General features: G+C 35.0%; 1 protein-coding gene across 2 annotated transcripts; it reads right to left on the reverse strand.

The window, feature by feature from the left end:
- Nucleotides 1-14,594: 14,594 nt before the first annotated feature.
- RB195_012812 (uncharacterized protein) lies at nucleotides 14,595-17,341 on the reverse strand (the record flags this gene model as incomplete). 2 transcript variants are annotated; one of them, XM_064202368.1, is made up of 4 exons in its annotated part: nucleotides 14,595-16,181; nucleotides 16,603-16,725; nucleotides 16,912-16,991; nucleotides 17,284-17,341. In XM_064202368.1, 4 exons carry the CDS (start codon nucleotides 17,339-17,341, stop codon nucleotides 14,595-14,597), a joined length of 1,848 nt encoding a protein of 615 aa, XP_064058248.1. The 2 variants fall into 2 exon arrangements, with proteins under 2 accessions (XP_064058248.1, XP_064058249.1); XM_064202367.1 differs by having other exon boundaries at nucleotides 17,284-17,299.
- Nucleotides 17,342-17,640: the final 299 nt, after the last annotated feature.

The raw sequence follows: 17,640 nt of genomic DNA on the forward strand, positions 1-17,640 counted from the left end.
TCACTGTATAGGCCAACACGGCTTCCAGAATCTCAACGATTACGAATTCCAGTAAAAAACGTTGGCGCATCCGACATGGATTGAGACGCCAGTGACATTACTTTACTTTTTTTTGTAGGGTTGGGTATTTTTTTGCACATAACTCATAATTGAGTAGTTCGAGACAGCTCTGTTAAGGAAGAAGTAAAAAAAAAAAGAAAAAAAAAAGAAATAAGAAGAATAAGAAAAAAAAAGGAAAAAATATGACTGTAGGAATGAAGGAACTGGAAAATTAGACTTTTTTCGATGATAGGACTTGGATTTGTTATGTGAAAAGAAAAGAAACGTAGAATCAATACATTATTCAGTAGGAGAAGCCCGGAATCCATGGTGACCCGAAGCACCTCCGTTAATACCTTCGTATTACAAATGACGTGCTAGTTAGCACATCCAACGCGTGTTCGTTAAGTATATTGTAGGGTCTCGTGCAATTTTTTTCAAGTGGAATGTGGAATGAAGGGGAAAAAAATGAGGGACAGAGGAATGAAGGAATGGATTTTCAAATGCAGTAAAGAGGGAAAAATTATCGGAGGGAGAATTGCCTACCAAACATTTTAGGAAGAAAAAATCCTACGATATAGGTTTGAGAACGAAATTCTGATGTATGTTCATAGAGAATAAAATGTGAATATATTTAATTAAGTTGTCTTATTCAAAGATAAACATATTGTTTTACATCTGTAGTTATCCGACATTTCTGGATCCGGTTTCGGACAAAAAGATACAAGCACTCTTAGATTTCTGTAAAAGACCTTGAAAGAAGTCGGCCACAAATTAACAAGGAACGAATTTGAAAATCACCAAGTGAACGAGAAGGAACTCAATTAAATCACTAACTAAACTCAAATATAACATAATATATTCAACTGAAATTTAAATAAGTTAAAAATCAAACGCTCGGCTGTCACTGAGTGCTACTATTTTCTAAAAAAAAACAATTTTTCTTTTTAAATTTTTTTCTTTTTCTTTTTAGTTTCTTTTTAAATTGGGTATATTGATGACAACAATCATAGTGTAGCACTAAGAATAGAACTATTCAAAAGAAAAATTCTTGCGAAAATCCCAGCAAACGTTGAAATAAAAGCAACTGATTAGACTGATTAAGAACTCTAACTCGTATTCTTGGGATAGTCGTTTGTTTTTGTAAATTATCGGCACAAAAGAAAAAAAAAGAAGGATAAAACAAGAAGGGAGAAAAAAAAAAGAAATGAACATTTTACGATTTTGGTACCAGAGTTTAATTACGCATAACAAATAACGATAAAAAAATTTCTGCATAACCTCATCTCTTTTGCTATGAAATGTCAAATTTTACATCCCATTGTATTTTGTAGGTTATGGCTTGTCATTCCGCCCCAATGTTGAAATTTTTACAAATCTTTTTTTAAGATAATTTTTGGGACCTTTAATAAGTCTTAGTTGTGCAATAAGAGACAAAAAACAAAAAAAAACATATACAAAAATACAAGAAGAGAAAAAAAAAACAAAAACTGCTTTGTTCATTTTAGAAACATTGCATTGTCATGCATTTCGCTGAATTACTGGAGCTCTTTGAGAAAGAAGCTGTAGTGGTGAGGTTGAAATAGTTAAGGAAAGGGAAGATAGCAATAAATTGAAAAATACTGGGAAGAAATTGGGCCTTAAAGCCATAGAAAATGAGTGTATATTTGAAATTCATAAAAATAACTAATTGGTAGTGAGATAGATGAATTTTCAATTGATTAAAAGGCTGGATGGTGTGTGGAGGCTGAAAGAAAGGTGGATGAAAAGGCTAGAAAATTTCAGGAGTTTGAAAAACTGTACCGCCATTGAACAGGAAGCTGTGAATTGTATCGGAAAGTTGCCAGAGTAACCGGAAATTGTCGTTCCAAACTACTCCACAAGCTTTCCAGTATGTAGTGGGACGTAAGCATAAGCAATAACAAATTAAACAGAAACGAATCGACGGGCGGAACGAGCATAATCGCCATACATAAGGAATAGGAAGGGATACGGTAAGAGAGTGGTATTGTTTGAAATTCAACTCCTATTGTTCGAGAAGTGTAAAACTACAAAACCTAAAGATTTTGATTCGTACATAAGCGTGGTGGTGGCATAAAATCCATACCAGAGGACAAGTGCACTAAATTCCCCAAACAGCACATTCTGCATACGGAATATGTTTGGTGGCTACAAGACAAACAACATTTTTGAGCAGTATAGCTGGATATCCCAGGAATACATAGAATACGTTCCTTCAGGACAACACAACAAGGACATCAAAATTCTACACTTTATTTATATGACTATAATATTCACATGGAAAACACAGAGACGACTTGAATAGGACGTAATGATTCTATTCAAGTGCTAAATGCTGAGTTAGGTGTACAGCTTTTATAATCCTTCCTAGAAGAATTTTGAATAATTGCAAAAAAAAAGGAGAAAAGCTATGGAAAAACCATATTACAGATTTAAAGTTGTAAGAAGGAAAAGTATTTTTAATCACTGAATATAGTCAGTTGAAAGGGTTAGCTGTACAACTTCTACAAGGGAGAATAGAAGAATTAGGAGCAGCACAAGAAAAAAAACGGCGAAAAAATCGGAAAGTTTGAAGCACAATTACATTGTTTTTAATAAAATCTTAATAATAATAATAAATAATAATAATGATTAAATCTATTATTTAATATATCTAATCTATCTAATCTTATAATCTATTATTTTAATAATTAAATCTAAAATGCACTTTTAATATAGTGGGAATAGCTAGATCTGGAAAAAATTTCACTTGTAGTACTTTGAACATCAGTGCACTGCTTTCATCCAACATCTCCACCGTATCCATTGTGGAAAACTCCTCGAGGGAGACAGAACGATAGTAATAGTGAATTTTTAGTTTCGACCTGTTGATTTTGATTAAATAGATTACAACAAGAAGGAATTTATTGACTTATGGTGTTATTTGTTTGTGTGATTCTCCAAAATTTTTATATTCCACTTGTTGACTTTTCTCTCATCATCCTTCTATTTAGTTCTTCCTTCAAGTCGTTCCATACATTCATAGAAGTCCAAGGTACACTTATGAGGGAGTTTTTACTTTTTGGAAGACTTCTCGTTGTATTCCATCCTCTATCTTTTACAGCTGACTCGCCAATGCTCGGCCATCACCTCAGCGACAAGATTTTCTTTCAGTTTTCCAACTTTTTTTTTACATTTAACAAATTAGGCGCAAGATATCTGAACCTGAAATACGATCGGAACATTTAACATTCATGCGAAATGTTGATTTACGCCATCAGAGTCTAATTCTATGCATTTAAATTTAAAAAAGCAAACAAAAAATGTAAAATTATTTGGATTAAATATCATTTAAACTTGTGTTTGAAAATAACTTACTCCTCTATAATCAGAACTTATTGAGATGGCCGAGTTAAACGTACTTCGAAAAGATTTTATACGTAAATACCATAGAAATCCTTTCAATTTTCGTCTTTCATCCTCGAAAAATAACTTTTCACGATACGACACGATAAAGTCTCTCACAATGAGATGAAGCCGACTGAGATGAGGTGATGAGGAGTGATGAGGCAGGAATACTGACAGGAAAAAGCGTTACGGCGAAAATCTGCATTTACGTTTTGGAAAATAGGTTCAGAATCCTTCGAAAGGTTCTTAGAATCTTGATGATGGGATGTTCCGGAAGGAAAATTAACGGTGAACTTTGAAGCGTAAGAGTAGGCTTGTTTTGCAAAAATTCGAAAAATTTTCTTGAGTTGACAACTGAGTGGGGGGCAAAAAATGGAGCTGTAGCTGAGGAACAGGTCGCTTTTCTTCCGAATCGTTTGTAAAATTTACTAGTACTGGTTCATTGAAGTGAATATTTGTTGACATATATTTATTATACTATATTTATTGTATATTTATGTTTTTATTGATATTTCTTGACAACAATGTGAAGAAAATGGTTGAGGGAGGTGAACGAATGAATTTCTTCATCGGAAATTTCAAAACGTTAGAAATTATCCACTAAAAAAGAAATAAAATCAGTTATAAAGAAATGAAGGAGAGTTTTCGTAGAGTTGTTCCAAAAGTTGCTTCCACATAGTTTCAAAAACACTATATGTTACGTTTAAAATATACGTTTAAAAGAAAATTCAAGCGTAAAAATGAATTTGGGAACGGGATTCGTTTCGGGTGATGATATAAATGAATGTGGAATACTAGTAATTTGATCCAACCATTTCATGCAGTGCCACTAGGCGTGGGAATTCGACGAGATACGCGGCATGCTTAGCTCCTTAATTTAGTGTTCCATTCTCACGAGGGAGGTAGACAAAAGTAGGTGCGGGGGCGGGGTAGTAGTATTAATTATTTTAGCAGCAACCATTGTTTTTTTTTCACCATAATTCCAGATTGAGAGAATTCTTTTTGTTTGCTTTTTTCTGGGATCTCCACCATTTTGTTGTTTTTTTTCCTTACTTCTAGGGCCCACTATCGAACTAAATTGTATTGAAATCAGCTTCAAAACCAGACTGAAAACTGAGATGAGCCTCAGTTTATTTTTTTTCTGACGAGTCTTTTTTGGTTTTTTTTTCTGAGTGTTTTCTGTTGCCTCGAGAAAAAAATAAACACAAAAGCTTTGTGTTGAATAATCATGAATTTTTTTTAGGAGAAAGAAATTTTTCACTTCCAAACCAAACAACCCCAAACTATTTTTCCTATTTGCTTCAGCTTTCCATCCATGCACGAATATACGTAAATGCGACGATAGAAAATAATATTCCAGGTCATCATCTATCTATCTCAGTCTTTTTTTAAATTATAATTCCACTTTTATTTGCTGTTTTTTTTTAATGAATAGAAAAAAGTCTGTAATGACGGGGTTCGAATTTGTTCGACCAGAGTAGCTCGACGGTCAGTTGATTGCGGGAAGACAGAGGAGAGAGAGGATGTGGAGAGGCAGACGGGCTCGTTTCGCTATAAGCGCCGCGTAAAAATTACACGTTACAATTATTTCATCTATCCTTCTAAAATCTGGATAATATGAAATCAATAAATTTCCTCAATGGCCCTCAAATTCAGTGAAAGATATGATACAAGAAACAATTGGAAAATTTTTATTCTTCCATATAAAAAAAAGGAAAAATCCTTGACGATCAAATTTTATCTCTTCATTCAAAGCGTGAGAAGTCTTTTTTTAAAAAAAAAAGTGAATTTGGAGTCTACTCCTTTAGAATTCTATTCTTTTAGAATCACTACAACCTTTCGTACATATGTCCTTTTGATGGTTCAACAAAAAATTTTCCTCTCAAGCGTTGAACTTAGCGACGAAAGAGACGAAGATAAGTCCGTCACACACGAAATATTCCCATTTATTTCATTTATGCGAATCGATATGCGGCAAATATGGTGTGTATGGCTTTTTTGACTGAAAAAGTGGAAGCGAAATGAATTCTCTTCTCCATTCGGGAATCATTCACAAGATGAACGAATATGAGGTGAAGGGTAGGTGTAGCGCAATCGGTAAGAGGTCCAACTGTGACTGCACGATCGATCAGTAGTTCGAGACCGTCTCAGTGCCACCCAAACCTTTCATCTCTCCGGGGTCGATAGATTGGTACCAGACCTATGGGGGAGGATGGAGACACTGATTTGATACATCGGCTGGCCCCAGTAAGTCATTGTAGAGGCTAGACACGTGTTTCAAAACCTCAATGAGTTGCAGTCAAACGGGTTGGCGCATCCCAAGCGGATTGATGTGAAGCGGAGAAACTTAGTGTAACTTTAGAGTTAGAGGAATAGAGACGAGGAAGCAAATAAAAGTTTCGAGTTAAGAGCTAGTGGTTTCGACTCTGTTGTTAACAAACAATAATTTAACCTTATACAAAATGATGTTAGAATGAATCCATCCAGAATTATTTGGGAAATTATCGGAAGGAAACGCCTCTACTATAAATCGTACACACATAGATGGCATTTCCAAGATTTATTTATTGTTACAACTAGTCAGACGACGACGACGACGACGTTTCTGGAGGAAAGGATTTTGTAAAGTAGTTTTTGGTACTAGATCTTGTTACTGTATATTATTCAAGGGGAGCAAAATGAATCGTGAAAATCGGCAGCGTATGACGATGGTGACGATGTCTCTGGGAAATTATAGAGTTGGGGTTGTAGATTGCGAGTATAAACGTGGTCACGCCCAATTCCTCCTAATCTTCCCGAAAAACAGTGTGAGATACGACCTTAGTTCCTACGAGATATCTTAGAACGCAGCACTCTTATGCACGCGCCGCATCCATGAGCGAGCGGACAAAAATCAATGAGGTCTTCTAGGCGGTCTATTCAAGTAAAACCAAACAACCGACTGAAAAACAGGATGGTGGAGCGTTTACAAGAGTGTTCTGAAGTATTTTGTTGGATCAAACGTCTCTCACCGCCGTTTTTCGGGACAGTTAAGGGAATTGAGCGCGGCCGGGCCCATACTCGTTATCCATAATCCGAAATCTGCATAGTTCCGTAGAGACCCCAACATCATTAATTTCGTGATGTGCTGAATTTAAAATTTCACCTTCGGGAAAAGAAAAGTGGAGACAGAATGTACTTTGGTTGAGAGTTTTCATTCAAAAAAGGAAAAAAAAAACAAAACTGTTTACGGTATTGTGCGACACGAAATATCCTTAATGAATCCTGTTGTGGATTTACTTACGTTATCCGCTGAGAAGGCTTATGGCAACAAGGATCTCAGACTGCGGATTAAGGGACGTTACGTGTTATTTTGGCGCCTTAAACCACAACAACACAGGAAACCCTAAACTATTCCTGACATTTGCTGCCTGCTTACAAGAGTATTTTTGTAGTTAGGCTTCAATTAGCAATTTATCGAAAACAAATCGGAGATCACATGCTGGATTAATAATAATATTTGGATTCTCTGTCTGAATTTCTCACATTTTGTTGCATTAGGTTTTGAGTATTTGAAGTGTTTAAAATTTAAAATTTAAAAGTATTTAAATAAAGAATTCACTTAAGTTTTTCCAAAAATAGAGCGAAATAGAATAATATCGAAAGTTGAAATGTTTTCAACACCGAATGACCTGGAAAAGAAGAATATTTTCAATCCGTTCAACATTTTAAGGATTATCTAAGTAATCAGAGTCAAAATTAAATTATAACGTGTGAAAAAAGGCTGGTATTGTTGTCTTTGAGGAAAGAATAGTAACATCGCTTGTTCAATTTTTTCTTTTTTTATTATGAAAAAAAAAACTTTCTCAGTTGAGTACAGGCGTAGCAAAATCATTATTTCAAAAATTTGAAACTTTTTGTGTAGTTTAATTTGTTTTAAATTAAAGTTATGTAAAAAAAAAGTTTTAAATAGTTTCGCGATGGTGTAAAGGCTAAAAATTTTATTTTGCAAAGTTCTTCGGTGAAATTTAATGGTTTACAGGAAATTTTCTGAGTTTATTTCAGAACTATGAACGAGAAACCATTAAATTGCCAATGGAAACCAACGTTGGAGGGGGAGGGGGGTAGAATATTTGGGAAATTTTCGATATTCAGTTCTTTCCAGTAGTTGACAAGGTTCGGGAAATAAATAAGTAGATAAAAGTAAAAGTAGTGGTAGTAATAAGTAAAATAAGTGCAAGTATGCCGCAGAGAAAACATAATGTTGAAGTGATGCCGGCCAGGTCCTGGATTCACCTGCACACCTCGTAGCGCCGTTGCTAGGATCAAATTCCACGGGGAAAAAAAGCTCGACCAGCTTCCTTGAGGTACGGGAATGCCAACAATTTTGCAAAAACCGTTTAATTTCTTCTAGCACTAAATGATAAAGATATTCTGGTGAAAAAAGAAAAGAATTTACAGATTTTAGGAAATTTTCTTTGCACTGTTTATTCGAGAGTCAGATGCCTTTATACAGAAGGTCCTAGTCATTTGACTGGAGGCTTCAGGCCGGATCGATCATAAAGATTTTAAAGTCAATCCTGGCACAGCTGAAGGAGACAGTCCAAAGAAAATCTCCTTAAATCCTTAAATTCTTTTTTTTTTTAAAAAATAAAAAAAAAAAATTTACCTGGTTATCTATGTAGTAAGTAGAGATTCACTCTCAATGGTGGGTTTGTGTGTGTATCCTCAAAATAAATCTCGGGACCATGATTAATTGAAAGCTTCAAAAATTAATAGCTATGGGAACGTTTAAATGCCAATTGTCAAAAATTGGAAAATTAATCCTAATATAATATTATTTTATTTTATTTAAGTTTAATTTATTTTTGTTTTCTTACATAACTTTATCTTCAAATTTTAACATAATAATTATTTATTAACTATTTATTACTTGCTGAAAAGATGTTTCATGGACAAAATACGAAACAAATACGGTAAATATCAAGTTGAGTGCAAAAGAAATGCACTTTCTTGTTCTACTAGTTTTAAACTATTTTATAGCAATAGAAAAAGATTTTTGTAGTAAATTCTATACATCGTTAAAAATCTTATTTTGTGCCTTTTCTACATAAACGCATAATATTTAATTCTATTTCCTCTTCCCAAAATATCGTACTAAGTGGAAGGATAGGAAACGTAACATATGTACAATGAGCAGGGATTAGTTCCGTGCACGATTCTGGCTTCGATAATTTAGTACTTGAATCCATCCGGACGTAGGAAGGAAGATTAGTCATTTGAGATAATATTATTAATTAATTAATTAATTAATTTATTTATTTATTCACATACACTAATAGTGCACCAGAAAAGAAAGATAAAAAATGGAACACACTTTGTCTGGGTTAGGGAATCTTACGTACAAGAAAAAATCACAAACCTTGCTAAAACCGGACTGATTAATATTTTTAAAAACGTAGTTTTTTTTTAATTGATTTTCTTAAACTGTAGCCATGATTGGTATTGATCGTCTTTATTAAACAACAGCTAAGGTAACTTTAAAAACATTAAAAATTAAAACTAATTAATAAATTGAAATAAATAATTTTATAGGGAAAAAGGACTTATTTATTTTTTGTGGAGTGTTATTCATCGTTAGACAGCTTATTTTATGTTTTTCCTAAATATATACATGAGATTTAATTCTAAACGAAAAAAAAAAACGTGATTGAAAGTTAATTAACTCCTTGCGCCGACCGCTTACGCAATATTGCACCATGAATCAACCCATTCTGACCCAGCCCTTATGTTTAATTCTTATTCTTCGCCTAAAAATTGTGCTTTAAATTCCCAGAACGCGCAACGACTTTGGGCATGAAAGCGCGCCTTTTTACTTCCGTTGTTTGTGCTGCAACCAGCACGCGCAACCACCACCACGTGTGTTGCTGAATTGTAAAAACATGTTGTTTCCCTTCGTTTCCATTTTTTTTTTGCAAAACATTCAAAATAGGAGATCAACCGGTCGCAAGACATTACTTTTTTATGTTGTTTTGTGGACAGAGTTACGTTTTTTTTCCCATTACTTTGTATCTCCCCGTTTTCGAAAAAATCGAAAAAAGAAACATTTCCATCATCAGAAAGTTCGTGTTCACAAGCACTATCTTCATCCGCAACTTTTTATCCGCATGGACGTTCATTTTTTGAGTGAGATTCCAGAAAAAAAATTTTGTGGTCGGATTAGAAGAAGCCGTAGTCTGGAGATCTCCTGATAAGCTCAGCTGATAGGACGAGAACCCGTATATCCGCGTATATTCCCATAAAATGTTGTCCTGTAGCTTTATTTTGTACCATTAGCCCGCGGGTATAACTCTTTTCCAGTCGAATCTCAGGTACCAGTAGCTTAGTATTCTCTTTTTTTTTTCTAATTTTAATGCTGCCCGAACTACCTTTTTTTCGTTTTTTTTTGTTTTTGACGAAGGATCCATTGTGACCAGAAAAGCCCAGGTGGATGTAAATTTGTGGGGGGAATTTGTTAGGTTAATATCGGTTTGCCATCACTTTCTTCTATCACTTTGGTCCTCGATGGAAATTTCCGTTAAAAGTTATGTTCTAGTGAATATAATATAATAATGATAATAATACATAATAATATATATTAATATATGTAACGATATGTATGTAATGATAATAATAATTTAAGATATAATATATAATGACATGTGTTAAAAATAAGAACAACTACCATTATTCTTATCAAAAACCACTAATTTTCACCCAAAGTCTTTTATTCTTATCCTTATCTCCTTATTTCTTCTTATTCTTAGTTCTTAGTTAGTTTGTTTGAAAAAATTACGTTTTTCCTATTTAGGAACATTCTATGCCTGATGATTCAATTCCTCTTAGTTACCAGCACCTTTTTGTTCTTTACTGAGTCACATTGTGTCATTTAAAGTTGAAAGAAAACTGGGTCCGCTGCCTGGTTACCGATTCTCGTCCTGGATTACTCGCAAGCAAGTCTTATGGCATTTTTTTAACTCTCCCCATTCACATACGGATTTTTGGTCTGCCTTCTCATCTGGGACCCATTTCATGGATGTCGCTTTTAGGATCCAGACGGTGATCTGTCCTTTAATAACTGATGATAATTTAAAGAATGAGATCGACTTCTTTTTGTCAAAAAATTTTTTGGGATCTAAAAACCTATTTGTTAAATTTCAATCAATTTCGATCAAGCAAAATTTCCCAAAATCCACAGGAGTTTAGTGAAAATTTATTCAAAGAAAAAAAATAAAAGAAGCCTGATTTCCGAGGAGTAAGTAGACAACAGCGCGAAGAAAGAGGAGAAAACGATGTGTACGCAGATGTAACGATAAAATGACTAAATAGATATAAAGATAGATATAAGATAAATAGATCTATTGATAAATAATTATAAATATGACTATGAAATAAATAAATAGATATGTTGTGTGCAAATAGCCAACCATTTTCTGATAGATTTTGTGATTTTGGCGATGAAAGCTCTGTCTAAATCCCCTAAGGTTTTCTCCAACTATTTAGATTCCTCCATGAGATGATACAACTCTCATATATGTACTAGTATACAGTACTTAGATATAAAGCCGGAGTAAATATGACCTGTGCCAGGAGTCAATGCCGTACCGTACTGTATTTACACAAACCGTAATGCTCTCGGTAGTTCCGTTAGATGTGTTCTTTTCGAATACGAATCGATTGATCGATTCTTGTAGTCATCGACTTTATGCACAAAGCAAACATGACACGACACGGTGCTATCGGACTATTGAAAAGAGAAGTGCTCCAATCTTCGCATCGTTTGAATCTCACTCACTATATTTATATATTTATATATATTTATATATTTATTTTTATATTTAATTTATTATTTATTTATTATTATTTCTTTTTATTTTACTTATTTATTATTTTTATATTTTATTTATATATTTATATATTTATTTATATATTATTTATACTTTTGTATTTATGCAATTTTATTATTAATTCCTGATTTTATTCCGTATTTATGTAATTTTATTATTAATTTCTAATTTTATTCTGTATTTATGTTTTTTATATTATGTGTATTTCTGAAAGTGCTAGAGTTATTTACACTCCCAAAACTTCTTCCTTACGTTCTTTCACCTTTTCTTCCTAACTTCTTCCTTACTTGCTTCCTTACGTTCCTTTCAGAAGCTTAAAAATTCGACATTGAACCTTGAATCTTCGCATAAGGATTTCAAATTGTCAATAGTCAAATTTGCTATTATTTCTTATTTTATTTACTACATCTATTGTGTTGTTATGTCACTATGATACTATGGTATGTTAGTGTTATTTTTTTATTGGATTCTATCAGAAAGTTTTTTTTTGGTTTGATGACACATTTTTGCAATGTTTTTTTGTTTTGTTTTTTTTTTGTGATGATAATAGTGTATTTTTAAAAGTGCTAGAGTTATTTACATCTTTCAGAACTGTAAAAGTTCGACATTGAAATGTTTGAATTTTGGCTAAAGGATTGCAGCTTGTCGATTGTCAAATTTGCTATTTTTTCTTTTTTTATTTACATCTATTGTATTGTTATGTCAGTATAATATGTCATTGTTATGTTATTCGATAAGTGACAATTCCAACTTTATTGTTCATCCAGCATGTCAGCCTGATTTTGCGCCATCAGATTCCGAGTTGTTCGCTCTTTTCAAAACTCCTTGGGTGATATCAGAAGCTTCAAGTCAGATAAAGCTGTAAATCAGGATTTAATCCTTTTTTATTCTGTTATTATTGATTTATTGCTTATTATTATACTATATTATTATAATATTTTTCTTATTTACTTTTATTTGCTATTTATTTTTATTTCTTTTACTTTTTATTCTTATTCTTTTTCTTATCTTTCATTTTTTTCTTATTCTTATTTTTTGTCAATGAGGAGAGATCCTTCTTTAAAGGAGAAATTATGAAGTTCACCGAAAGATGCAAGAGATCCATGAAAAAGGCTGGAAATACATAATTGATTGACCGTTTTGCCCATGTTCGACTGTCTTTGAATCTCGGCATGTTGAAACGTAGTTTTTAATTGATTTTCTTGAGCTGATTGATCGTTGATCTTTATTCGAATAAGTGACTTTTGAAAAAAAAAGAAAAGATACATAATGATTTTTTTTGACAACCTAGTGCTTGTTCTGTTATTTCTGATGAAAAAATTCTTAGCAACAAACTGTTGACGTATGAAAGAGTACTTCCAGTTGTTACCGTTTATGGATTGCCGTTACGTGCGGGGCTTTTTTATTGCTGTTTACATTCCAAACAATATTTCTTTCATTACTGGATGCATGATTCTGTACCTCTATCTCATAATTGATGTTAATTTGATTTTCAGAAAAAAAAAACTTTGTTGTCTCTCTTGTTCTCTTGAAATTACTAGAGCTGTAACGAGAGTATACTCCTAATCAAGTTTCAGATGTATCCTTCACGAGATTGTTTGGTCTTTTTCAAGGATCCTTGCCATTTCTATGGAAAACTAGCCGATTCGTTCACACTCACCACTCTGGCCCTACTCTCGATCTACGTGTGGGTTTTTTCACTTACTTTCTTTTGGAGACATTACCTTTTAATATGTTGATATTATATATATTATATTTTACTATATTAATATTATAATATATCATACTTTAATATATATTATATTAATATTTAATAATTTTTTCTGCTTAAATGCTGTGATTTTTCAGAGTTGTGTTCGTCAGCGCGGCTCAGTAGCACACATATCCGAACCCACGCACCGTACATAGTGTACAAATACGAATATATGCCTTGATATGTTGATTAATGTATGATTTTGTTTAAATGTTTGAATGTTCTGTTGTTTAATGTGTTTGTAGACGTTTTTGATGGCCCACGGATCTCCTTCACTGGAAGGATCACGTAGCCTAGGCGTCAGGTTATGTGATGTGTCACCAGGTGACGGATAGGGGGCTAACTGCGGAGCAAAGGCGACCTGGGTGCTTGCCCCCATGAGACGAGATCCACGGGACGAACTCTTTCTTTCTGCTCCGCCAGAAATGACTTAAAAGCTTTTCCGTTGATCCTACCAAAACTCTGGAATCTATTGACTCGGAGGTCCAAGGGAGTGAAATTTAAAGGCAGCATACCACGAATCTGAAGTGGTACAGATTTCAGGTGGAGTATCCGTGTACGGGGTCGGGGTAGATTATGGAGACCGGTGTGGTTCCGCTCATCTCTTCCCGAATCACTGTAAGCAGCCGGCCCCTGAATGCTGTTTTGTGTGATGCCTTCTCTTGCAGCGCGCCACCCTTGCCCTTGCTGCCTATCGGGGCAGTCCGAATTGATTTTCGACGAATCGCAGGGCGGAGGCGGCGCAAGGGGTGGAGCGTTGCAAGAGATGGCGTAGTACAAAACAGCATTCTGGAGGCGGCTGTTTGCAGTGATGCAGGGAGAGATGAGCGGAACCACCCCCGTCTCCATACCCTACGACCCCGTATGCGGATACTCCACCTGAAATCCGCACCACCTCAGATTCGTGGTATGCCGCCATCAATGGAATGACTGAAGTCTAGGAGTACTACAACAAACTATAGGACTGTAGCTGAAATGCATCTAAATCATTTTTACTTGGACGCGCAGTTCATTATTGACAAACACCACCCCTTTGTTTACGCAAAAATTAAAAAATTGATAATTTTCAAATAGTACGGTTCGAAGTTCAAAGCTCTAGGATCAGGTAATTCGTTCTTTGTCCAGATCTCCAACAATTTTTCCGTCAGAAAAAGGATCGCACCAGTTCTGCTGACAATAAATTGGGCCCCGAATGTTTTTTTAGAGTCCCCACTCAAAAAAAGTCTGTTTTCTTTTTACCTTTTTTGGTGCACTATTGGTGTATGTTAATAAATAAATAAACAAATAAATAAATGTCAATGTCGAGCGAAGAAGTTGGAAACGGAGCTTGAAGCGCTTGAAGAGCTTGGAGCTAAGAAGCTGGAAAAGAATTCAACTATGCAAATTAATTTATTCTTCGCAATGAAGGAGGTACATATGATCATCCTGAGAACTCGTATGAAATAAATAAATAAATGAGTATAGTGCTTATAAAACCCGGGATTGGACGGAATGTAAAATTTCACGTGGAATGCTCGTTGATAATGCTCTTATTGCCGATATGTTCTCAAAAGTGCCCGAAGTTGCTTCCTCGTAACACCGAAAGTACGTTTCCACGGGATTAACGTTCCAACACTATTCCGGAAGAATAGTGGATTCTGATCCGGTACGCTCTCATCGATGGCTGCCGTCCAAAAACGTTTCATGCTGGGTGTGGTCCTCGTCGTCGGTGGTGATACAGTATTACGGTGAGCTTCACTTACTGCTACTCGTAGGTCATTCCCTCCGGGTCCGTGTAAATTTCTGGTTGGTATCCGAGGCGAGGACTGAGGAGTGAGAAATGTCTGTTTGTCATGGATTTTCTGTTGAGGGAATTGGAACAATGCCAGGGGAACAAATTGCGTATGTTTAGGATCTGTATCCCCTTTTAATGTCCCTTCATCGGTTTTCATTAGGAATGATTTTACTCCAAATTTGGTGAAGAGATCAAAGATCATATCATTCAGGATCGCTTGTCTTGGGGATAATTCATCCTGGCTTCGATTTGAAGGTCGAGGATTCTTCACTGGAGAAGCTGGCGAACCCGGAGGAACAGCTTTTGGAGTAGTTTGGTTCTCCACCGTAAGTTTTTGTGGGAGAGGAGGACTTGGTGAGTGATGCGGGGACGAGGAACTTGTAGATCGGAACTGTTGAACAGTTTCAAGCGGTCGATTACTATGCCCGGTCGGATATCTTTTCGAGGTTGTGGATGGTGTCCAGGTGGGTCTGGGATTTACCGTAGCCTGTCGGTGAAATGTCTGTGTAATTGGACTGAAGTTACGGTTTTTACGGTACGAGACTGTCGGATTCCTTCTTAGCTCCTGTTTAGGTCTCATGTTCGGGCGCGCTTTATAACCGGAGGGATTGTTCCGTGACGGAACCATTCCAGTCTTGGATGTGAGTTTCCTGTCTGGAAGAATTCTTTTCTCTTGCTGAGAAATTGTCTGCGTCAAGTCATCGGATGAGAACATCTTTACAATGTGATCTTTTTTGCTTGGAATCGCCTTGGATATTTTTTCTCTTCCTGTAGAACGGTACTGTGGGAGATTTTCTTTGCGGTTCATCCTATTTCCGGAGAATATGCTCTTATTCATGGTAGTAACAGCGTTGGGATTGAAATGTGATCTCAGTGGTTTACGATTTAGACGAGATCCGCGATAACTTGTTGAATATCCATTGAATCTTTGTAGAGGGCGTCGTCGAAAATGATTCAGTGGGCGTCTACGTCCCATTGGTGACGGTTGACGGTTATTTGTTATTGTTGTTTTCAACGGGACAGGTCGTCGATTCAAGTTGATTACTTCTCGATTAATTCCAGTCTGAGTAGGGATTTTAGCTGTTGGGACCTTCGAGGAAGGTTCTTCCGGAAATGATCCGGTTGACGGCAAAAAAGTGTTATTTTTAGTGAGATTCGAATCTTTCCCTTTCTCCTCGAGCTGATTTTTTCTCCCATCGCCGTTCCAGTACGTCAAACCTTGTTCGATTCCGTTGTGATGACTGTTTCCGAGTGAAAACGCGGTTTCCAGTGGGACAACGTGTGAGGGAGGAACCTTCGGAGGTAAACGACGTTGCGGCTGACCATGGCGGGTTGATCCCGTCTGAAATTACGGTTATCTTGTTATTAGGAATTTTTTCAAAGCGCACCTTGTTAAAAATACGCAGTCAAAAAATAAATTGATTCAATTAAACTAATAAATAAGAAATAAATAAAATATATGCGAGAAGAATAAAAATACAATTTAAAAATGCAAAATATAAAAATATGTTTAGAAAATACGTTGTTAAAAATACGAATTTTCGACCAAATTTTTGGGATTTTTGGGGTTAGGGTCTTTTCTGAACATCGACCAGTAAAATCAATAAACAAAAAATATATAAAATGTATTAAAAAAATACGAGAAAGAATAAAAATACAATTTAAAAATATAAAATATATATTCAAAAGGTAAGTTGATAAAAATATGGATTTTTGATCATATTTTTGTAGAGTTTTTTTTTTCCTGAACATCGACCACCTACAAGAATCATTCCGGATAATGATTTTGCCAGGAGTTGAGAGACGTCAGCCTGTTCCATCTGGTCTGCATCCACAGGAGATTCACGAACTACAGTAGCAACGTCACGTAGAAATTTCATTAAAACCTTAAAATAAAAAAAAAACTTAGAAAAGAGCTGGGTTTTTTCTGGATGTTCACGCTAAGTCTCTATATAATTAAGGTAATTGTGTAAGTATGTTAAGTTTTACCGTAATTAAGTAATAATTAAGTTGTTACTCTTAACTTCATACATACTAACTTTACCCGAAAAGAACGAACAAAACTTTATTACCGTATTTAACGTCTTAATAAACATAGGATTGATTGGCTTCTTGGAATGTTCCTCATCGATTTTATTGAAACGTTCATCTTCTAAAAAGGAAAACTAAGCAAAATTATTATCTGATGACATAAAAATTGTTCACAGGAAACCTCGTTGTGCTCCAATCGAGCGTGTTACTGTACCCGGTGATTCTCTGTGTTGTATCGGAGGAGTCGAGGATGGACTCGAATAAAGTGAGAGCTGAAAATAAGATCATAAAGAAAAGAGCAGCAGAAAAAAGTTGGGAAAAGATGGATCGTTGAGAAAAGATGCATTGTTGGGAAAAGATGGATACCTACATAGATGATCGATTTTTAGGTCAGCGGTTGAATTCGGACCTACCTATGCCGGAGATCATCGAATTCGTTCGATAATTGAGATCTGTTGTCCACGCCCTCATTCTATGTACATATGTATCACACGCCATGGCCTTGTCTTTGCTTATTTATTTTCTTATTTTTTTTCTTATTTTTCTTCACTTATTTTCTTTTCTGCAGATTTATTGTTTTCATATTCGTCAGTTCAAACGTGATTTTCAGTGGTCCCATGGAAATGTTGTCAAGCATTTGTGTTTACATATGAATTACATGTACAACAACAGTTATTACTATCATTATTTGTATTTTTATTATTTTTATTGTTATTTTGCTTATCTAAATTTGTTTTTGTATATATTATTAGCACTTCCGATCATTTTGA

The sequence above is a fragment of the Necator americanus genome, chromosome V, assembly GCF_031761385.1.
Source record: "Necator americanus strain Aroian chromosome V, whole genome shotgun sequence".
NCBI classification, from domain to species: domain Eukaryota; kingdom Metazoa; phylum Nematoda; class Chromadorea; order Rhabditida; family Ancylostomatidae; genus Necator; species Necator americanus.